This window comes from Rutilus rutilus, assembly GCF_951802725.1.
Source record: "Rutilus rutilus genome assembly, chromosome: 16".
NCBI classification, from domain to species: Eukaryota; Metazoa; Chordata; class Actinopteri; order Cypriniformes; family Leuciscidae; genus Rutilus; species Rutilus rutilus.
Genome location: NC_140224.1, coordinates 27,021,434 through 27,045,145, shown reverse-complemented (window position 1 = coordinate 27,045,145; position 23,712 = coordinate 27,021,434). Strand labels below are relative to the sequence as shown.

The 23,712-nt window shown below is 38.6% G+C and overlaps 1 protein-coding gene across 1 annotated transcript; it reads left to right on the top strand.

Annotated features, from left to right (window-relative positions):
• Nucleotides 1-104: 104 nt before the first annotated feature.
• nhlrc2 (NHL repeat containing 2) lies at nt 105-23,489 on the top strand. Its single transcript, XM_084434211.1, has 11 exons — nt 105-332; nt 787-939; nt 6,411-6,866; nt 7,509-7,630; nt 7,782-7,911; nt 11,858-11,942; nt 12,420-12,651; nt 15,563-15,685; nt 16,553-16,762; nt 16,846-17,074; nt 21,966-23,489. The coding sequence occupies exons 1-11, from the start codon at nt 116-118 to the stop codon at nt 22,220-22,222; spliced, it is 2,214 nt and encodes a 737-aa protein (XP_084290337.1). The 5' UTR covers nt 105-115; the 3' UTR covers nt 22,223-23,489.
• The last annotated feature ends 223 nt before the right edge of the window (nt 23,490-23,712 follow it).

Below are 23,712 nucleotides of genomic sequence, written 5' to 3'. Positions count from 1 at the left end.
TCCCATAAGGCATCCAGGACCTTTATTTACACATTTATTAAACCCATTATTTTTAGTAGTTCGACGAATATATTTACTGCTCGCAAAACAAGTTTTTCACGGATATGGTTGTGATATGTTTGTCGAAAGTGCCGAGCATAAACTCTGGTATGTTATTGTTGTGGGAGTCATGGCGTCTTACAGTAAGCTGACAGATATTTTCTCCATTCAGAGCCAACTAGATTGTGCCTTAGAGGACTCGACAACTCAACAAGAGAAGGAAAATCTCGTACATCAGTATTTGCACAAAATAGACGAGAAGGAAGATTTAATTATACCGGATTTTGAAGATGGTAAGAGTGTAAATGAACTCAGTGGTGATGAGTGTATTTACAGTACCGGTATTTGTATCTTATGGGAGTGGATTTAAAACTTCAGCCCAGTCATAGATCGATTTGTGGTGTTAGATAAATGACCTGCATCATGGAACATGACAAGCCAATAACAAAGTGCTGTTGTCTGCTGTGTAATATTGTATTGAATCAACAGTGAGTGGTAAAGCTGTAACAAGTGATCTAATGCATATCTGGTAACGTAGAGATCCGAGATTAGTGATCATCTATTGGTTTGTAACTAGGGCCCTCAGTACGTTTCCAAAGAGGTCTTTATTATGACTTAATTTTTTTTAAACAATATAATTATGTTGATAGTCCTAGTTTATGTATATACTATATTATATAGTAAGGACCACTGAATCTAAAACTCACAATTTTTTAAATCTCTAACCATTCCATTGTTATTCTGCAGGACTGGAATGGTTGAACACAGACGGGCCGCTGTCACTCAGGAAGGAACTGTCAGGCAAAGTGGTGGTGCTTGACTTCTTCACCTACTGCTGCATAAACTGCATGCACCTACTTCCTGATCTACACCATTTGGAGCAGAGTTACTCCATAGAAGGTATATACACAGAGCTGTTAGGCATAGGGGCTTAATTTTGGCATGAATGTAAATGAGGATGTTTGTGATGGAGTCTGTTTGTTGAAATTGTAAAATTAAATATGACATCTATCCTGACTCCAGTGGTCATTATGCTGTATATTACATCATTAGGTAAACAAAAAACATCTTACAGTATGAAGCCGCAGTCAATAGCCAATCAAGATAAATGTTTCTTGGCTGTTTTACTTTGGACCTTACACATATCCCATAGTAGATCGTGCCTAGGGTTCACTGGGACAGAAGTCAGAGCCTTTTGAGCTTGATAACTATTTCCTGCAACACATTCCCATTATCTCTTAACTGTATCGGATATGAGACTTAAAATATCCAGAGACCAAGTCGAGGGCAGGGAGTTTCACATATATATATCATCATACTGGCCTGTGGCTTATTATAGCAGCTCTGCGTCCAGTGCTATCAGCTCCAGCTGTCAGTAGCCCATCGGTAGCCACTTCTGTGGGATCATCCGGGGCAACTGGCCAGGCAGCCGTCAGCCCACTCACTGGCATATCTCACACATACCTCATCTTGGCACTTCTTTTGGTACATTCTGTTACCGCTGTTCTGTTACAGAAGGAGAACATGCCTCCCTACCCCTCCTCCCAGTGTCTCATTAATTATTAGGGCTTATTGCTGATTATATCACTGAGCAGTGGCCTTTTATTATTACGCAGAGCCTTTGTTTGTACTCCTGCCATTCAAGTCACATATTCTACTGTTGGTTCTGGGAGGTTATCAATAAATCAGTTCAGATTTGTTCTTGCCCTGCCAGTATTTTCAAAGGCACCATCACAAAAATGCTTTTTTATTTTCAGCAACATATTTTATATGCGTCAGGAGAATATTTTTAATTTAACGTAAAATTTCATTTACAAAAAAAATTACAATTTATTGTTTTATTTCACACAAGTCCTAAAAGTAGACCGAGAACCCAATCAAACAGATTAGAAAAAATAGATTTATTACTCAATTATTTATTGAGAAAAAGGATCCAGTTTTACATATCTGTCAGTGGCAAAAGCATGTGAACTCTTGCTTTCAGTATCTGGTGTGACCACATTGTGCAGCAATAACTACAACTAAATGTTTCTGGTAACTGCTGATCAGACTTGGAGGAATTTTAGCCCGTTCCTCAGTACAGAACAGCTTCAATTCTGGGATGTTGGTGGGTTTCCTCACATGAGCTGCTTGCTTCAGGACAGGTCCTTCCACAATATTTCAGTTTGATTAAGGTCTGGACTTTGAGTTGCTCATTCGAAAACAAGTTGGTTCTACTTTAACCATTCTTTGGTAGAGTGACTTGTGTGGCTGGGGTCGTTTTCTTGCTGCATGACCCACTTTCACGGATAGATGTCCTGACATTTTCCTTTAGAATTCGCTGGCGTATTTCAGAATTCATTGTTTCACCAATGATGGCAATTCGTCCTGGCCCAGATGCAGCACAACAGGCCCAAACCATAATACTATTACCACCACCATGTTTAACATATGGGATAAGGTTCTTATACTGGAATGCAGTATTTTTCTTTCACCAAACATAACGCTTACGCTTCTTATTTCAACCAAAAAGTTCTATTTTTGTCTCATCTGTCCGCAAAACTTTTTTCCAATAGCCCTCTGGGTTATCCACATGATCTTGAGCAAACTACAGATGGGCAGCAATGTTCGGAGTTGTTTGGAGAGCAGTGGCTTTCTCCTTGCAACTCTGCCATGGACTCATGAACATTAACATCTGCCAGCGTGAGATAGGCCTTTTGTTGCTTGGAAGTTACCCTGGATCCTTTGTGACCTCTCAGACTATTACACATCTTCTTCTTTTTTGGAGTGATCCTTGTTGGTTGACCACTCCTGGGAAGGGTAGCAATTGTCTTGTATTTCCTCCATTTGTACACAATCTGTCTGACTGTGGATTTGTGAGGTCCAAACACTTTAGAGATGGTTTTGCCATGATACACGTCCACAAACACGTCTTGTGAAGATCAGTCTTTAATATATCCCTGTTCTTTAAATTAAACAGGGCACACAATTATCATCCCATTGACTGAAAACATCTCAGAACAGGTGGAGCCTAATTTCATTTACTGTTAATCCTAGAGCTTCACATACTTTTGCCTCTCAAAGATATGTAATATTGGATCATTTTCTTGAATAAATAAATTAATGACCAAGTGTAACATTTTGTTTCAGTTGTTTGATTTGGGTTCTCTTTGTCTACTTTTTGGACTAGTGTGAAAATCTGATGATTTTTTGGGTCATATGTATGCAGAAATACAGAAAATTCAAAAAGGTTCACAAACTTGCAAGTACGTGTGTGTGGACATAATGTCTAATGTTCTCAAGACCTAAAAATACATGCATTATCAACTAATGTAAGTCATAATGACAACACAGCACTGGTTTGATGGAGCAAACAACAGTCGGAACTGAACTCACTCACACCGAAACCGAGAAATCCTTGTTGTTGAGACCTGCATATTTTCCATAGTTTACATTCATATCTCACTCTCATACTTATCATAAGTTGAAGTGCTGGTTATACAATCCATTATTACTTCCCTGAGGGGACATCAGCTGGGGAGACATGAAGAAAACTACAGAAAAACATTGATCACATTTTAGCTAAGCTTGGTATATTTCAAATGCATCTATAGGCAGAGGGGAAGAAGGCTAAAAGCATACTGAAATGGGACACTCGTCTCCCGTGCGCCTGCTTCCCATCTCTGATGCCGAGCCTATGAATTTTAATCTTCTAATGGACGGCTGAACCGGAATTTAAAAACCACCATCCATCTGCTTCAATCTTAAATGGTGGCGTTGCATAGCCCAGGGACACAGAATGGAAGAATGTCACTTCCAGTGACAAGGCGGAGAAGTTCCGCTGACATTTTTGTTAAATTAGACAAAGTCAAGCGGATTGATCGCAGACTATAGCGCAGTGCAGGAGACTGGAACAAACAGAGAAATAGAATGCATTGGTTATAATGGGATGCCTGGGGGCTGCATGAGCTCTCAATCTAGACCCCCGAGTTTTCCTTGATTGGTTTTAACATTCTGCATGCAGTAGCCCATGTTAGGATGTGTACCTCTGGGATTCTTATACTCTCATTTCTTTAAAGGGGCCTACATTTTCTTCACTTTTTTTTGTTGCATTTCATTTTCTAAAGTCCACTTATAACTAGTCAAGGTTTCTTCCACCAAAGGTTTTGACCTTTAAAGGTTTGACCTTTTAAAAGGTTTGGCTCACCCATAAATAAAAATTGTCATCAGTTACTCACCCTCATGTTGTTGTTCAAAAGCCATAAGTCTTTGGTTCATATTTTTTTAATGAAATCTGAGCGGTTCTGACCCTCCAATGAAAGTCCAGATAACCAAAACGTATCTAAAAGTTCGACAAGATCTAAAAAGGTCACAAAGGCATCATAAAATTATTCCATATGAATCAAGCAGCTTAATCCAAGTCTTGTGAAGAGCTATGATCTATTTAAATGATGAACAGATTAAATCTAGGATTTTCAATCAACGTTTTATTTGGTTTAGAATGACATAAGGTCAGTAAATGATGACAGAATTTCAATTTTTGGGTGAATTAACCTTTTTAGGCCCATTCACACCAAGAAAAATAACTATAAAGACCATTATAACGAAAACTATATTAGCATCCACAACACACAATAACATTCTGTTTATTATAAGCGCACGTTTCAGTTATGCCATCTGTCACTTTAAATGCTCAAGCGCTTTAATGTCAGGTGGATTCTGATTGGCTGTCAAATCTTAAAGTGATTTCAAATATATCATTCCTCTGTGTTGTTATCGTCATAGCTGTTGTGTGGACTTCCCTATTCTCGTAGAATTAGAATGATTATTTAAAATTTATAGTTATAGTTATTGTTATAGTTACCATCCTTTGTGTGAATGGGCCTTTAGTGTCCTAACCAGACACGGCATAAAGCGTCAAGCAATCAAAGCTTTTCCATTTTGTCATTTATCATGCGACCTTGATAAGCAATGAGTGATATGACATTGTCAGTTGCTTAGTTTTTCTTTTTGCAGCATTGTGTTGGGTAGCCACACCCACTGTGAATCCCATTGGTCCAAAAACACACTCATCATAACTGTATGTTATAACAAATTACTTGTCATTGGAACGTACCCCGTGAGGACACAATGTTGAACTGCAAGTTTTTGCTACTGTACCATAGCTTCTATCTGTAAATTACCTATGTTATGGCTGGCTTTGCATATCACTTTGCATAAAAAGGCCCCTCCCAAATTATGCTGCCAATATTATGTTTTTGTTTTTTTAATATGTTATTATTTCTGCTTAGTTTCCTTCGGGAGAGTGGATGTGAGGGAGTTTTACAATGTGATTGTTACAGTACGTCTAGTACATTAAGGTCTTTTATATAAAGTAAAATCCCGTTTTCATGTCTCCTTAACAGACAATTTTGTCCCTGATAGACTTTTGTTGTTCTTTTATTGAACGTTTTTAAAAGGAAGGAACTGTGACTCACAAAGAGTGAAGTTTAGTACTGTTGAAAATAGTCGAGGGCTGACACTCAGACAAAAGATGGTTCTTTGAGATTTTCAGTGTTCAAGGACTCGAATAAAACGTGTCAGAAGCATACACCAACGCAACATGCTTCCACGCATTGTTTGATGAGATAAGAATGAACAGCTTTGTGTAACCTGAATAGATTTTCTTTGAATGTTCAAAAAAAAAAAATAAAGTGTCCACAAAAACCAATTAGGCAAAAAATACATTTAAATAATTAAATTAAAGACAGTTTCCTTTTGATTTAGGGCCAGACAGAGAGATTAAACAGATTAAACATTTATTATTTAATAAACGTTCTCTAAAAAGGACATTTTAGGATAACTTTGAAACCTAAATGTACCTCAGAGCATTTTAATAAAAAGTCTTCTAAGGCCAGCAGGTTTTGGTAGGAAAAAGAACTTCTTTTTTTTCATCCCCATTTAAGAGAGTATCAAGTGCTATCTGATAAAGCAGTCTGAATTTGTATTGTTTTTAATAGTTTTATTATTTTAAAGTCAGGATCACTTGCTTCACAAGTCTTTTCTTCTTTATTGTGACTTATATTCGAGTGAAACGGCTTTTCGAACAAGAAAATATTTAGGATATGGTTTTGTCCATTTGGAATTGATTGGATCGTTGTGATCTCATGTGAGTGACAGGTTGTCATCACAGAGAAGAGCTGTTGCTGCAAGTGTGTGTGTGTGGGGGGGGGGGGTTATTTTGATTAAAGATTATGAGGGGACAAAAATAATGAAGTGCATGCATACATTATTTATAATAAACACTACAATATTCCATAATAAGATTTTTCTAAATGTGAGCTGCTGCTATTCAGCATCAAACCCTCTATAAATGCTGTATATTGCATTTCTCTTCTTTTCCATCTCTGCAGACGGTCTGGTTGTCGTAGGTGTGCACTCGGCTAAATTCCCCAATGAGAAAATCCTACAGAACATACGCAGTGCGGTGTTGAGATATGACATCACCCATCCCGTAGTGAACGACAGCGATGCTCGTCTATGGCAGGAGCTGGAGGTGTCCTGCTGGCCCACACTGGTGCTGCTGGGACCCAGGGGAAACCTGCTTTTCTCACTGGTAGGTGAAGGTCATCGAGAACGGCTCTTCCTTTTCACTGCTGCTGCCCTCAAGCACTACAGAGAACAAGGGCTGCTCAAGGACCACGCTGTGGGAATCAGACTTTATAGAGACTCCCTACCTCCCTCCATCCTCTCTTTCCCTGGGAAAATAGCCATGGACCCCAGTAGCAAGCGGTTGGCTATTGCCGACACGGGACACCACAGGATTTTGGTGGTCTCCAATACTGGGCAGGTGCTGCACTCTGTAGGGGGTAAGACCTGGTAATACACACTTTTTGAGCAGAGTTTCCAAATTCAGCGAGGATGCATTAAATTGATCAAAAAGTGACCGTAAAGACTTACATTGTTGCAAAAATTCTTTTGGAGGATCATGTGACACTGAAGACTCAGCTTTGCCATCACAGGAATAAATGACATTTTAAATTATATTACTTCTTTCAAACACATGAAAGTGCACAATATATGAATACATTACATACATTAATACATACATAGTGTCTTTTGAGTAATAAAAATAGTAATTTGATTTAGTAGCAGTAATGTAATTAGTGGGGTTACATTTTACGTGATTTTATTTCTTAATTAATAAACAGTCCCATGCATAATCTTTTTATTGATACATATTAAAGCAAAATTCTGAATGTCTTTGCTGGAAAAAGGACATTCTCTGTAGCTGTTTGGTGTAAAATAATGTGCAAATGGCATCCTGTATTAATTTAATATGAAACTCAATTCTATTGCTGTAAATATTGTATGGTTCTATAATGAATGGGGTAGTTGGCAATGGCAGCCCTATTTTTAAGTATAGAAAGGCTGTTTTTTTTATTCCTTGGTGAATGTTTTGAGGCTATTTTAGTCTACTTTTAGACTGGTTTATCTTTGCCATTTTTTAGGTCCCTCAAGTGGGAGACGAGATGGAAATTTGTCTGAGGCACAATTCAGCTCCCCACAAGGGGTGTTCATAAAGGGAGACACGGTCTACGTGGCTGACACGGAGAACCACCTTGTTAGAAAGGTAAATCAGCGGAATCAGGTCAAGCTAGTTCTGCTGGCATCTCTAACCCAAATTCACTCTGATTGGTGCTTGGAAAAAAGGTGCCATGATAGTGCTTGTATCTGTTCTCAATAGAATTTGACTTTTTTTTCTTCTTCTTCTTCTTCTCTAGATCAACCTTTCAGAAGGAAAGGTCTCGACCTTAGCCGGCATTGGCGTGCAAGGCACAGATAAAGAAGGCGGAGCACTGGGAACACAACAGCCAATCAGCTCTCCCTGGGATGTTACCCTTGGCAACACAGGTACTTTCACTGGCCATCCTCTTCCAGTGCACTCTGCTCCTTCCTTTAGAATAAGGGTCACTTTGTCCTTTTTTTTTCCTTACCTTGCTCATAAAATGTAATATCTGGTGAATCTGCGTTTTATTATTCTGCCGGGAGCATTTTATACGTCCCTTTTTCTCCCTCTCACATATTCTTCACATCTTCTCTCTATCTGTCTGGTCGATCTTGGATTCTTTAATCAGGTTGTTCTCAGAAGTCTTCGCTTTGTAGATACCACGCTCGCCTTTGATTTTCACAAGTGTGTATGGTGAGGGGTGCAAAAAGATCTTTGTTCTGCTAAAATGGCCTCTTGTTGTTTGGCAGCAGCCCTGAAGTAAATTGTGTGGTCTGTCAGTTGCTAACCAGAGACACAGAGCTGAATGTTGTGGTGTTGCCTGAGTTAAACCACAACACCAAAGAAAAAGAAAAAGATATGATCAGAAAGCACTCATGTGGCTGTGGTTTCGATAAATGGTGCCTCGAGCAAACTGTTTCGTCACAGATTGCCTCTTTTTGTTTTGCAGTAATATCTTTATGCAGAGCAAGACGTCCCACAGGTCTAGACAATTTAATTTTACATGCTTCTGAAACATTACTTTACATTGAAGCCATTATTCAATCACTGTGCATTATTCAGTCATGTCGTTCTATTAAACTGCTGAAGAAATGGATGTGATTAGCATTAGATGACCAAGAGACGTTTAAAGTGGTCTGTGTGTTGTGTGCCTGATTTAGTCAGTGTGTGTTTGGAGCACATTCATTGAGTCCCCGGTGTGCATTAGGTCCGTTCCCTGAACAATCGGCTATTTTCTTGAAGGCTCTTCTACTGAAAAAAACAAGATATCTCTGTATCCTGTGCCTATCACTTTTCCTTTCCTTTTTCTTTGTAATTGAATGCAGCAATCAATTTAAATGTTTGATTTAAAGTGGTCATAAAATCATTTTTCCTCTTTTGAATAAAAGCTTTCTCCAGTCCAAAAGACCATTTAATAACTAAGCTGCAAGTGCTCCTCGTTACAGATCATTGACGCCAGAAAGTTGATCAAATTAATATATGGTCGCCTACATTTACACATCAGCAATGTGTAAATGGTCAGAAACTGACACTGGCAGGGACAAGGGTTAGGATGTATAACATTTTTCCTAAACAAACCAGAAGATGATATTACTCTGTTTGGCATAAAACTAACAAAGATAACATAACTCTCTGTGTAAAAAAAACTAGTCCATGAAGTAAAGACAGCTACAGGGAGACAGGAGGGACAGCTGATCGTCCTTGCAGTGCCAAATCATGTGTAACCAATGTCCCATCAGGTCAGATGTGTTCGAAGACTTACAGATGTTTTGGTGTAAGAGTAGGGTAACAACATGATATTCACACTATACACTCACCTAAAGGATTATTAGGAACACCATACTAATATTGTGTTTGACCCCCTTTCGCCTTAAGAACTGCCTTAATTCTACATGGCATTGATTCAACTAGGTGCTGAAAGCATTCTTTATAAATATATGCCCATATTGATAGGATAGCATCTTGCAGTTGATGGAGATTTGTGGGATGCACATCCAGGGCACGAAGCTCCCGTTCCACCACATCCCAAAGATGCTCTATTGGGTTGAGATCTGGTGACTGTGGGGGCCATTTTAGTACAGTGAACTCATTGTCATGTTCAAGAAACCAATTTGAAATGATTTGAACTTTGTGACATGGTGCATTATCCTGCTGGAAGTAGCCATCAGAGGATGGGTACATGGTGGTCATAAAGGGATGGACATGGTCAGAAACAATGCTCAGGTAGGCCGTGGCATTTAAACGATGCCCAATTGGCACTAAGGGGCCTAAAGTGTGCCAAGAAAACATCCCCCACACCATTACACCATTACACCACCACCACCAGCCTGCACAGTGGTAACAAGGCATGATGGATCCATGTTCTCATTCCATTTACGGCAAATTCTGACTCTACCATCTGAATGTCTCAACAGAAATCGAGACTCATCAGACCAGGCAACATTTTTCCAGTCTTCAACTGTCCAATTTTGGTGAGCTTGTGCAAATTGTAGCCTCTTTTTCCTATTTGTAGTGGAGATGAGTGGTACCCGGTGGGGTCTTCTGCTGTTGTAGCCCATCCGCCTCAAGGTTGTGCGTGTTGTGGCTTTACAAATGCTTTGCTGCATACCTCGGTTGTAACGAGTGGTTATTTCAGTCAAAGTTGCTCTTCTATCAGCTTGAATCAGTCGGCCCATTCTCCTCTGACCTCTAGCATCAACAAGGCATTTTCGCCCACAGGACTGCTGCATACTGGATGTTTTTCCCTTTTCACACCATTCTTTGTAAACCCTAGAAATGATTGTGCGTGAAAATCCCAGTAACTGAGCAGATTGTGAAATACTCAGACCGGCCCATCTGGCACCAACAACCATGCCACGCTCAAAATTGCTTAAATCACCTTTCTTTCCCATTCTGACATTCGGTTTGGAGTTCAGGAGATTGTCTTGACCAGGACCACACCCCTAAATGCATTGAAGCAACTGCCATGTGATTGGTTGATTAGATAATTGCATTAATGAGAAATTGAACAGGTGTTCCTAATAATCCTTTAGGTGAGTGTGTGTATATATATATATATATATATATATATATATATATATATATATATAGTGTATACAATGTAAAGTATCATGTCACTGAAGACTGGAGTAATGGCTGTTGAAAATGTAACTTTGCTATCACAGGATTAAATTGCATTTTAAAATATATTTCAATAGAAAACAGTTATTTTCAATTGTAATAATATTTCACAATTCTACTGTTTTTACTATATTTTTGCTCAAATAAATGTAGCCTTGGTTAGCATTATAATATTTTTTAAGTTATTTCTTTCTTTCTACGCACACCCACACATGTATACATGTACACATATATACATTTATTTAATCATTGGAATAATAAATTATTGGAAGCTCAAGTAGAATGAGATCATCTGAAGCATTTGTTTGTGTAGTACAAACCAATACCTACTGTAATATTTTATATTTGCCACTTCATATTGTTTCCTTAACCATCTAACCATCTGTTTTCCTCCTCGAAGTTTAATTGTAATGTTGAAATCCTGCAGCACGTCTTTGTCTTTGATCCACTTTGGCTCATTCTCTGTTTTTACTGTTTCTATCCATCTCCGATCCCTTTGAAAATCCAGCATGAGGAGGAGAGTTCTGGTCCCTTCCTCTCCATGTCAAACCTTTTCAATTTCTCTTTCCCTCACTGTTTCTTTCCCTCTGGCTCAACTCTTTCATGAATGCGTGTAGTTAGGCTCCAGCCCAGCAAAGAAATTGTCCCTGATAAGCGCAGTACCATTAGAGGTCTATTGTTAGACACAAGTACAGAGCCCTTCATTTCTGATTCCTCTAAGCGAAAATGCATTGCAATACTCTCGAGTATTAGTGCCCCTCCACACAATTCTTAAAATGATTTCAAATGTCGATTTATCGGTACAGGTCACTCTGTGCTTTTCTGTTTCCAGTGCTTTAAATCATTTCGGTACTTTGTCTTTTTCCACAAAATGTTACCTTTTTATTTGTATAATTATTAATTCATTTATTATTAGTAATTGCATAGTTTATTTATTTACTTTTAATATAACTAAAAATAAACAACAAATATTTGTTATATATTATTTATAATATTGCAATAAAAAAAATCTAAAAAAAGATCTAATAAAGTGATCTTCATGTAGCCCAAAGGGATCAAATGTGAATAAGAAGTTTGTGCATGTTTGAGATTGAAATCTTGTTTACCCTTGTTTCATGCACACTTGACTAAGAATTTGTTCTGTTATGTTTAGCAAGATAATCAACATCAATATATTGTAGAAAACGTAAGATGTTTACTCTTTGATACCGTGTGTTTGTGTTTATGCAGGTGGTGATATATTGTGGATAGCCATGGCAGGAACGCATCAGATCTGGGCTCTCTTCCTGGAGGACGGGAAGCTTCCCAAAGGGAGGTGAGCTCTTCTCCCTGTGTACTCCTCATGTCAGTTCTGTACAGACAAGGCAACATTCATGTAAAGAGGCCACGGGACTGCCCAAGTGATGTCATTTTCTGGGCAGCCACACAGTTCGCTGTTGGCGGAAATCGTTCTGATCGTCCTGATACAAAGTGAACCATTAACTTTGTGTTCTGTTCGCTAGTGTAACATTTCCCTTGACGTTTTTAGAGTCGTTGTGAGAACTGATAACAGCTTTAATATCTCTGATAAAGAACTTGTGTGGGGGGGAACTACTTTATTAAATATAATGATTTTGTTTAAGACTTTTTGGCAACATTTGTTTTTGCTCTTACATGCTATTAACTCCTAATTGTGGATATTTTGTCCATTTTATCACAATTCTGGCTTTTCTTTTAGAGTCAGCCAAATTAAGAGCTACGTAACCCTTCAATTTAATCAGACTTATCCATCTTTGTCTAATGCCTTTTCCAGCGACAGCAAAAAAGGAACATGTGTGCGCTTTGCGGGCAGTGGGAATGAGGAGAACAGAAATAACTCGTACCCTCATAAAGCGGGACTGGCCCAGCCGTCAGGCCTGGCTCTTGCCCCAACAGAGCCCTGGAAATGTCTCTTCATCGCAGACAGTGAGAGCAGCACTATTCGTAGCCTTTCGCTGAAGGACGGAGCAGTCAAACATGTGGTGGGGGGAGAGAGAGACCCTATGGTAAGCCCTACCTGCCATGTTTCCAGGTCAACTCTCTAAAATGTTAAATATTAGTGTTTCTCATCCTTTTTATGATTTATGCACCAAATTTAAACGTTTTTTTTTCCTTGGAAACCTTCCTCTACACCCTTGCCTCATTTAGTATACATGGTTCTATGAATATGCAAATTAGCCCCGCCTCCACTCACTTACACCAGCTCAGAGATCCAATCGTTGACGTGATTGGTTACAAGCTAGTTTGTGACGTCACAAACACCAGCGATTTCAAACCGCGTTTTTGAGACTGTCTTTTGTTCACTGCAGTTTTAAGGAGAAAATACTCAGAAATGGTGTTGACTTGCGAATTTGCACATGGTTTGTCTTAAAGCATATTAAAAACACCACATAGACATATAAACAACATTAAAAGCTTGATTTTCACCACAGGGGGACTTTAATAGATTCAAGTGATTTTAATAATATTAATGCTAAATGACATCTAGTATAATAGATATATATGTTTTTTGTAGTATTGTTTATAAAGTATTATAGTGTTAATTAATCATTTTAAATTAACTTTTATTTATATACACTCACCTAAAGGATTATTAGGAACACCTATTCAATTTCTCATTAATGCAATTATCTAATCAACCAATCACATGGCAGTTGCTTCAATGCATTTAGGGGTGTGGTCCTGGTCAAGACAATCTCCTGAACTCCAAACTGAATGTCAGAATGGGAAAGAAAGGTGATTTAAGCAATTTTGAGCGTGGCATGGCTGTTGGTGCCAGACGGGCCGGTCTGAGTATTTCACAATCTGCTCAGTTACTGGGATTTTCACGCACAACCATTTCTAGGGTTTACAAAGAATGGTGTGAAAAGGGAAAAACATCCAGTATGCGGCAGTCCTGTGGGCGAAAATGCCTTGTTGATGCTAGAGGTCAGAGGAGAATGGGCCGACTGATTCAAGCTGATAGAAGAGCAACTTTGACTGAAATAACCACTCGTTACAACCGAGGTATGCAGCAAAGCATTTGTGAAGCCACAACACGCACAACCTTGAGGCGGATGGGCTACAACAGCAGAAGACCCCACCGGGTACCACTCATCTCCACTACAAATAGGAAAAAGAGGCTACAATTTGCACGAGCTCACCAAAATTGGACAGTTGAAGACTGGAAAAATGTTGCCTGGTCTGATGAGTCTCGATTTCTGTTGAGACATTCAGATGGTAGAGTCAGAATTTGGCGTAAACAGAATGAGAACATGGATCCATCATGCCTTGTTACCACTGTGCAGGCTGGTGGTGGTGGTGTAATGGTGTGGGGGATGTTTTCTTGGCACACTTTAGGCCCCTTAGTGCCAATTGGGCATCGTTTAAATGCCACGGCCTACCTGAGCATTGTTTCTGACCATGTCCATCCCTTTATGACCACCATGTACCCATCCTCTGATGGCTACTTCCAGCAGGATAATGCACCATGTCACAAAGCTCGAATCATTTCAAATTGGTTTCTTGAACATTGACAATGAGTTCACTGTACTAAAATGGCCCCCACAGTCACCAGATCTCAACCCAATAGAGCATCTTTGGGATGTGGTGGAACGGGAGCTTCGTGCCTTGGATGTGCATCCCACAAATCTCCATCAACTGCAAGATGCTATCCTATCAATATGGGCCAACATTTCTAAAGAATGCTTTCAGCACCTTGTTGAATCAATGCCACGTAGAATTAAGGCAGTTCTGAAGGCGAAAGGGGGTCAAACACAGTATTAGTATGGTGTTCCTATTAATCCTTTAGGTGAGTGTATTTTAGTTTAGGTTTCAATCATTTTGTTATATAATTTTGTCAGTTTTATTAGTTTTTGCTGTGATTTGTTTTATATTTCAGTTTTAACTTTAGTAACTTTAGTACTTTAACTTTTAGTTTAGTAAAGTTTTTCATCTAATATTTACATTTTATTTCAATTTACATCAACTATTTTTAATCATTTTAGTTTAAGAACTAGTAGAACGTGTACACATTTTAAACAGGTTGTTTACATGTAGATTTAAGTTTATAAACTTTTTTTTATTATAAAGTTTTAAATCTCTTTTCTATTTACAAGTTAGAGCTTCTTTATACATCATTTTAGTTTTGTTGAACAATGCAAAAGCTGCCGGGTTAATGCAATGACTTCTAAAACAATCAGATACAAAGAAAGAAGTTTAAACGTGTTGCACTTCTGTTTTTTTGGGAGGACTCAGATCTTTGGTCAAGCAGACTTTATTTCTTCTGATCAGTATCAGATCATTTCTCAACCCTTCTGAGCAATTTGTCTTCCCTGCACATACTTTATAAGGGAAGGAGGGTGTTTTTATCCAGTTCACTTTAGGAAAATCACACCATATGGAGAGAGTTGAATTTTTATGGGGTCATAAATTATCACAGTTGATTGCAAGTCACATTTGCATGCATAAATCAGTTTTTTGAACAAGTTTGTTTGGCACTGCAAGATCCCCAACGCTTGCTGTAATGCAGGGAGACGTTTAATAAATAAAGTCGTGGAGCAATTTTTATCACTTAATGAACCCTAGGCGATTTGAATGAGAAACAATTTTTCTCCATTTCTCGGAGCAGTCGAGACATTTTTCAGATCTGCTAGATTTCCTTTGAGTCAGTCAGAGAATGAGAACGGATTGGGTTTCACCATATTTGGTCACTGGATTAATGAGCTTTTTTTTCCCCCTTGTGATGTTCAGTAACTTATTTTGTACATTAGACCACCACAGCGCTGTTGAGCGCTAACCAAATTGAGTAAATAAACAGAAAAGGATCATTTATACGTTCTCACAACTTTGCATCAAAGCGTAACGTTGTTCTCATGGGTAAGCAGTCAAGAAATCATGCATGGCCCTTTAAGATCGTGTTTTCTTTATGTTGAGCAGAACCTGTTTGCATTTGGGGACGTTGATGGGAAGGGCATAGATGCAAAACTGCAACATCCATTAGGAGTGTCCTGGAATGAGGACAGCAGCCTCCTCTATGTCGCAGATTCTTACAATCACAAGGTCAGTCTTTGCACCGGACACACAAACGTGTGTGTGTATGTGTGTGTGTGTGATTTCTATTTAACAATATTGTAGGCCTAGGTGATATTTTTATACTTTTAATAAAATTCTGTCATTAATTTCTCACCCTCATGTCGTTCACCCTGGAGCGTAATATTTTGTAAATAAAGTGGTAAATTATGTTGTTTTTTGTGCAAACAAAGCACTTGTGTCGCTTCATAAAATTGAGGTTAAACCACTTGGGTCACATGGATTACTTTTATGATGTCTTTACTACCTTTCTGGGGCTTGAAAGTGGTAGTTGCATAGACTGTCAATGGAGGGATTCCATTGATTTCATAAATTTCAGCTCTCAGATTTCATTAAAAAAAATCTTCATTTGTGTTCTGAAGATGAACAAAAGTCTTACGGGTTTGGAACGACATAAGGGTGAGTAATTAATGACAATTTTCATTTTTGGGTAAACTTACCCTTTAATTATTCAGGATTTATTTGCATAAATGAATTCAACTGTAGTGCAGTGGCCCCAATATATATTTAAGCAGCATTTTAAAAATGAATGTTATTGGATTAAATAAAATATCAAACTAAATGTCATTGGTTTTAATGAAAGACAGCTTCAACTTTTTAAGCAAAACATTTGACAAAAAAGGGAATTATTTTGTGCATCATCCCTGTTTTATTTTTTTATTTTTTTCTCTCTTCTTCCACTTTTTATTTGGGAATCATGCCACTCTTTAAAAAATAATTAGTAAAGCAACTTGCAGAACATGTTGTACAATACATATTGTCATAAAATGTTGCAAGTTTTTAAATGGGCAAACACCTAGTTAAACTACCAATGGTCAAAGAGCTTCTCTGTTGCAGATCAAAGAGGTGGATCCAAAGACTAAGCAGTGCAAATTGCTGGCAGGCACAGGGGAGGCTGGGAACGGGATTGGCCCAGGCTTTCTGGAGTCCAGCTTCAACGAACCCGGAGGCCTATGTGTGGGTGAGGGAGGAAAACTGCTGTATGTGGCAGACACCAACAACCATCACATCAAAGTCCTTGACCTGGAGACCAAAACGGTCTCTTTGGTGAGTTCCCATTTGTGGGTTGTCATTTGACATTTGTCCTTCTTAATAATTGTCTCATTGTTTTCTCTAACTTTTTGCACCAGTTTCCCATTGTAGGGAAAGCAGAGGTTGATTCTATCCTCACAACTGCTACCAGCAACACGCCTGCTGTCAAAAAGCTTCCCAAGCTTCCCAAATCAGCCCCAGTTCTTACCATGCCATCAATCACAGTTTCTTCAGGGCAGTCAGTCACTCTTTTGCTGAAATTGGCGCTACCGACTGGGACTAAGCTGACCGAAGAAGCCCCTAGTTTCTGGAGCCTTTCTGCAGAAGGTACAAAATAGGCATGCATGATATTGGAAAAAATTACATTTCGTTTTTTTGCAATATGAAAAAATACAGGAAGTTTCACTAGGTGACTTAAATAGCTCTGTTTGGAAAGAATGAATGATTGGGGTGACCAAATTTCACCCCAAAAAAGCAGAGGATTTTTTTCAAAGTGCAATAACCTTTTAGGGCTGAACAACAACTTGAAAAAATTGTGGGTACTATACGGTTATCCGGACCACATGTGATGACCTACCCCAACCCGCCCCTAAACCTACCCGTCACTGGGGTTACGACCAACCAAGAGCGGTTGTGGTCACGTGTGGTCTGGTGTGGTCCGGATAACCATATAGTACCAAATTGTGTGTTCATTCATACTTGGGTTTACTATTTACAAGAATCAAATCAAACCATAGAGTTAAAGGGGTGGTCTAATGCCCTTTTCACAAGATGTAAAATAAATCTCTGTGGTGAGCAAAAACGCACCATCTGTCCCTTTAAATGCAAATGAGCTGCTGAGGGCGGAGCTTCAAGAGCTTGTGTTAGCAGCAAGAGGCAACCTCCCTGTCTCTCTCTTGAAACCAACACGGAAGTGAATTCAACGGCAATTCATCGACTGGCCGCTTGAGGCTGGGTGCAGAAGTGAGTCAAATCTGTAACTCCCCCATGTTAAAATGCCCAACTTTAAAGCAGAAAAAAACACGTTTACAGCCTGGTGCAAAAAGTGGCTTTGGTCTATATAGCTAATTTTGCCCTTCATGACAACTGTGAGGGGGGTGAATTTTTTTATAACTCATCCGTTTAAATTATATTAAGCCTTAAATTTCTGCATAAACAAGGGTGTCCACTTTTGAGTGACAGGTGGATTCCCACTGCAGTGGTCATTAGTCATCATTAGCCGTTTGTCTACTGTTTGTTAGCCGGCCCGTCACGTTATCTCAGCTAATTGTCTGACTGTAAAAATAAATAAATTCGGGATGGCGACGTTTGGCCACGCCCACTTTAGGCTTCAGAAACCTACGGGTGACGTCACGGACACTACGTCCATATTTTTTTTACGGTCTATGCCTGGTTAGCAGCTCCGATTACCTCACACAGACACGCACTGAAAATTTCAAAAACTTTTAGCCTTTTATATTCAAACCGGAGTCAGACAAAGCTGGAGAGACTCAAGAAGAAGTGACAACATGTAGACAACATTTCTGAATAGCTAGTTGATGAATTTAATGTAGCTTATGTGTAGTTATCTTCTAGTCATTGATTAGCATATTCTGTCTTGATAATCTATAAATCGTGTTCCCGAATCCCGGGGGTTGGGTTTATTTAAATGTTAGGGTTTGTGATGTCTCTAACCCCAGAGGAATCTCGTGTAGTCCCTACTAGCCGTTTGTTGTAGTCCTTAAAAGCAATTTCTTTAAAAGCAAATATCTCCCTTTGCTTTGAACTTTGAGCGTCGGAACTTTGCAGATGTTATTTATGCTCAAACAGCAACATTACACACTAACTAAAGTTAGAAAAAAAATCATTAAAAAAATATCATAGGCCACATTCACACTGTTTTTGAACAATTCAAATGTAACCAAATTTTGTATTTATTATGATTTTATTTTGACTATTATTAAATATATTTAAATAATACATTTTATTTTTTACTGTAGAATTACAATAATAATATTCACATCTTCATTTTCAAATAGTTTACCATTAAGCTTATATTTTGACAGGTTGCCTGCAAATAAACAGGTACACTCCCCCCTTAAAGAATTATGCGTTTTGGCCAATAGACAATGGAGTTTTGGGGGCCTAAAAAGACAAACTGTTGAAAACAGGTTTCAAAGTGCACGTTTTTCAAAACGGTGACGTCATGCGCATGCATATTGTGTGTTTAGTCTATAGGTGTAACGCTGTGGTGGTAGTTGAAGGCACGAGACGAAGATCAGTGTAAACACAAACTTTACTTGATTAGTTCAAGCAGGACAGACATAACCACTACTAACATTAATGAGAACCAACAAGGGACTGAACAGAACAGGGAGTATAAATACACAAGGTGAATGAGGGAACTAAACAGGCACAGGTGAAGAAAGATTAAACTAATTAGGACTAACAAGAACAGGTGCAGACAGAAAGAACATAATCGTTACAATAGGTGCGTATTGTTTCTTTACAAAGTGACATTGACAACTACTAGTCTGACAGCATAATACAGCGTTTTTAACCGTTTTGCAGATCCATGTGAATGGGAATCATTTTGACAGTGCTGTCGTCTGTACAAAGGAACAACTTTTCCGTTTTTAGTACATCGCTGACATGTACCCTCACAGAGTAAAAGCACTGAATGTTCATTTGCATGTGTGTAGCTCACAGTGTCTCAGAATAGCTTGATTCACAGTAAATTAACTAAGCCGTTCTGAGACTGAGACTTTATCATAAACTACACGTGTGTAAATAACATGCTTCATTTTGAACCCGGTAGCACATGTATTTACTTAATTAAATCGCAGCCCATTTCACAAAAAAAAAATTCCGGTATATCGTGAAGCTGAAGTACAAAATCAAATTTATCGAAAAAGAGCATCTTTAATAGCTATCAATTTCAATCCCTAGCAATGAATATTATGTAAAACGCATTTATTTACATGCGGTTTTCGCACCTTGTATATTATTCCTCTGGGGCATCTCCGTGGGGTGAACTGTAGTGTTTTGTTTGCTGGATTGCTGTGTTCACACATTTTCAGCAGGCTTCAGGGACCAGCTGGCCGTACTGGGAGACGATCCAAGGATAAATAAACAATTCCTCTATGCATCCCAACACACGGTCATCCCTTCATTCTATCTTACCCTTCCTATCTCTCTCTTTCTCTTTTTTTAGCATCATCATTTCTGCCTCACTCTGTCCGTCTGCTGCAACATTTGTCTTTCCTGTTGTCTTTTGTCTCAGTTCTTCTTCACAAAAACATCAATCCCTTCCGAACGCACATCTTCCGCGATTGATAATCAGCTCAGTCACCAGAGACGACTTCTGCTCATCACTTTGGTTGTTTGTCTCCGCTCTGCACCAGAACGTTTTACCATCCAATAAACAAGCACCTAATTAGTTTACGAAAGTGGTCATAGTTGAAGTGGCAAAAAGTCCCGGGGGGGGGCGACGCTGCATAATTAGAACAAAGATGCCCATTAGGACCCCCAAAAAAAGCCTGATTGTCTGTGGGCGTAACATTCTCAGAAATGGGAATAGTTCTGTCTGACTTTGATTGATTGACTGTAATTATGCACCACATTACCGTGAGTGCTTGTTTGTGGGTGGCTTTGCGTGTGTATTAGTTAGCAGTGTTAATTGTTTTGTGTTATATGTAAATACACATGTGAATTGAAATCTTGTTTTCTTGGAAAAATATTATCATTATGTAAATAGTTATATCAGCAGGGTCAGAAATTAATGGAGACTGGGGAAAGTGCCATCAAGGGTGACAAAAAAATGACTGATTAAATTGATCAAAAGAAACAGACATTTATAACGATACAAACGATTTCCATTTCAAATATTTGCTGTCTTTTTGAACAAAGAATCCTGAAAATAATGTATCACGGTTTTCACAAAAATATTAAGCAACATTGATAATAATGAGAAATGTTTCTTGAGCACCAAATCAGCATATTAGACTGATTTCTGAAGAATCATGTGACACTGAAGACTGGAGTAATGATGCTGAAAATTCAGCTTTCCCATCACATGAATTAATTACTTTAAATATTAAAGGGGTGGTTGATTATGATTTCACTTTTTTGATTTTAGTTAGTGTGTAATGTTGCTGTTTGAGCATAAACAACATCTGCAAAGTTACGACGATCAAAGTTCAAACAACAAACGGCTGGTAGGGACTACACGAGATTTCTCCTGGGTTAGTGACATCACAAACCCTAACATTTACATAAACCCCGCCCCCAGGAACGCGATTTATAGATTATCATGACAGAATATGCTAATCAATGACTAGAAGGTAACTACACATAAGCTACATTAAATTCATCAACTAACCATTCAGAAATGTGCTGTTGCATTCTACATGTTGTCACTTCTTCTTGAGTCTCTCCATCATTGTCTGAATCTGGTTTCAACATAAAAGGCTAAAAGTGTTTGAAATTTTCAGTGCATGTCCATGCATGCTGTTGAAGCTCCGCCCCCTGTGCTGGGAGCAGCAGCTCATTTGCATTTAAAGGGACAGACACAAAATGGTGCGTTTTTGCTCACCCTCAAAAAGTGACAATTTGAACATGCTATATAAAAATATCTGTGGGGTATTTTGAAACATATTTTTAACATTTAAATTTTTTATTTATTTTTAAAATGGTAATTCACAATATTGCTGTTTTTACTGAATTTGTGATAAAATAAATGCAGCCTTGGTTAGCAGAAGAGACTTGAAAACTCCAAAATGGGGTAGTTTTTTTTAATATTTTTAATGAAAATTAACATACAATATACAATGTATGTGATACTTATCTGCACCTCCAGGTGGCTGATATTGCATAAACTCAGTTCTGTGGGTCTTTGCTCACGTCCTCTCCTGTTTTAGCTCTCACTGGGGATCATTTGATTGGACACTGTCCTAATTCTATCTGGCACTTGTCTTAGTGGCCTGCCCTTGATTCAAGGCCAGTGACACACACCTGGTACACGCTGCAGTGCAAAACCACTAACTAAAGGCATTTCCTTTGACCACATATATGAAAGTCCCTATCAAGAGGGAGATGATATATTTGATGAAATATTCATTGCCTTGGCAGGTGTATGTGTGTTATTTGACACCCAAACACATGGTACTTCAGGAGCCAATGCCCTTCATACAAACATCAGCCAGAAATGTCAAACACTAAATGTTGTTTTCCTCTGCAGGTAATGAGTGGTTACTGGAAGGGCGAGCTGTGACGGGGAGCATCAGTGATCTCTCTGAACCCATCTCGATCGTCTCATCCATCCCAGCGACCCCCGCATCCCCAGACCCAACGCTGAGACTCGACGCCTGGGTCTACTACTGCCTTTCTAAGGGTGGGGCTTGTATGATGAAGGCCGTGTCCTTCAGACAACCTCTTCTGATCGGTTCCACATCCCAGGAAGGTCCTGTTGCTGTGACGCTCAAGCATGCCTTTTAAAACAGGCGTGTACATGGTTCTTTGGGCATATTTAAAGTGATAATTCAACCAAAAATGAAAATCTTGTCATTTACGCACCCTCGTGCCATTCTAAACCTGCATGACTTTATTTCCTCCTTCTGTGGAACACTTTTTTTAATGCCTACACATTGAAAGTCAATGGGGTCCAATGGGGTTGTTTTGGACCCCATTGGCATTCATATTATGGACTAAAACTGTTTTTCCACTTTCTGTTCTTCTTTGGTGTTCCGCAAAAGAACGACAGAACGACATGAGGGTGAGTGAATGATTTTTAGGTGAATATCCCATTAACATTCTAATCACTTCCTGTGGCTAACACATACTGCAGTAATCCGACCTCACACAGGCTTGTCATCACGCTAATGATGGATCGCAAGTGCTAATTGCAGAGTCAGGATCTGACTGTTAAATCTTGACAAATATTATACAAAGTGCCTAGCTCTCATTAGCAATATATTTTGTGGTTCTGCTAGGGGTGTTTCACATGATTAAGCTTGTGTAATGCCTTGGTTAAATAGCCTGATATCATTATCAGCCATCTTCATTCACTCAGTCACATGCTCTCACACAATAATATTCGAAATTATGCAGTGTAGTGTAAAAATGTAGCCTGTCAGCTGCTCCGACAGCCCTTCATGGTTGGTTTGGCTGATAATATTATTCTTACTACCTTTTTTCCCACACTGTTTTTATTTTTCTTAGCCATATGATACTGTAAGGAAGTTTTGTAAATGGCAGTCAGACTTAATCCTATTTTTACTGGCATTATTTATTATTGTTTACCAGGCTTAAGTGCCTTCACTATGAGCAATACACTTTATATGAATGAATTATATGAATTTCAATGTTCAGTCTTTTGCTAAATGGAATCATGAGGCGTTTACATCTACATATTAATGTTTTCTGAAGTGATAGCCTCTCAGTGCTGTTAAGCATTAACAATGGAACTGCAATGTATTCATAAAGCTGGCTGATACATCATAGATCATGTGCTTGCAGATCATGCACTTGGAGTGTGTGAGCGTGAATCCGACCACGTGATTCTTCTAGACTCTGTTTAGAAATGGCCACTAAAATTGTTCTGTTTCTGTTTTTGCTTGCTTTTCCTGTGGCAGTTCCTGCCCATAAATTATTTAATATAAAACAAAATGCATCTTTCTCCCTTGTGAGGGTAGCTCTTTTATACAACCGCCAAATTTTACAGATTAATTGGATGCAGTGGTCTAATAAAGTTTATTTTCCCAGCATTTTGTGTTCAGTGTTTTCATATCCTCTTCACTACACGCAAGGACCAATGCATTCATTGTGAATGACAACAGACCAGCTGTTCCAGCAGAGATGTTTCATGGTACATGTTACACTTTTTTCAGTGACACTTTCGAATAAGGTTTGATTTATTAACATAAAGCATTAGGAGTCATGAACAATGAACATATACACAGTACACACATATATATATATATATATAT

What these genes read in the sequence shown, in the direction of transcription:
- nhlrc2 (XM_084434211.1), top strand. Translation starts at nt 116, where the DNA reads ATGTTTGTCGAAAGTGCCGAGCATAAACTCTGGTATGTTATTGTTGTG. An exon ending in AGAACCACCTTGTTAGAAAG is followed by an intron (nt 7,631 to 7,781) that starts GTAAATCAGCGG and finishes CTTCTTCTCTAG; the next exon opens with ATCAACCTTTCAGAAGGAAA. An exon ending in GGGGAGAGAGAGACCCTATG is followed by an intron (nt 12,652 to 15,562) that starts GTAAGCCCTACC and finishes TATGTTGAGCAG; the next exon opens with AACCTGTTTGCATTTGGGGA.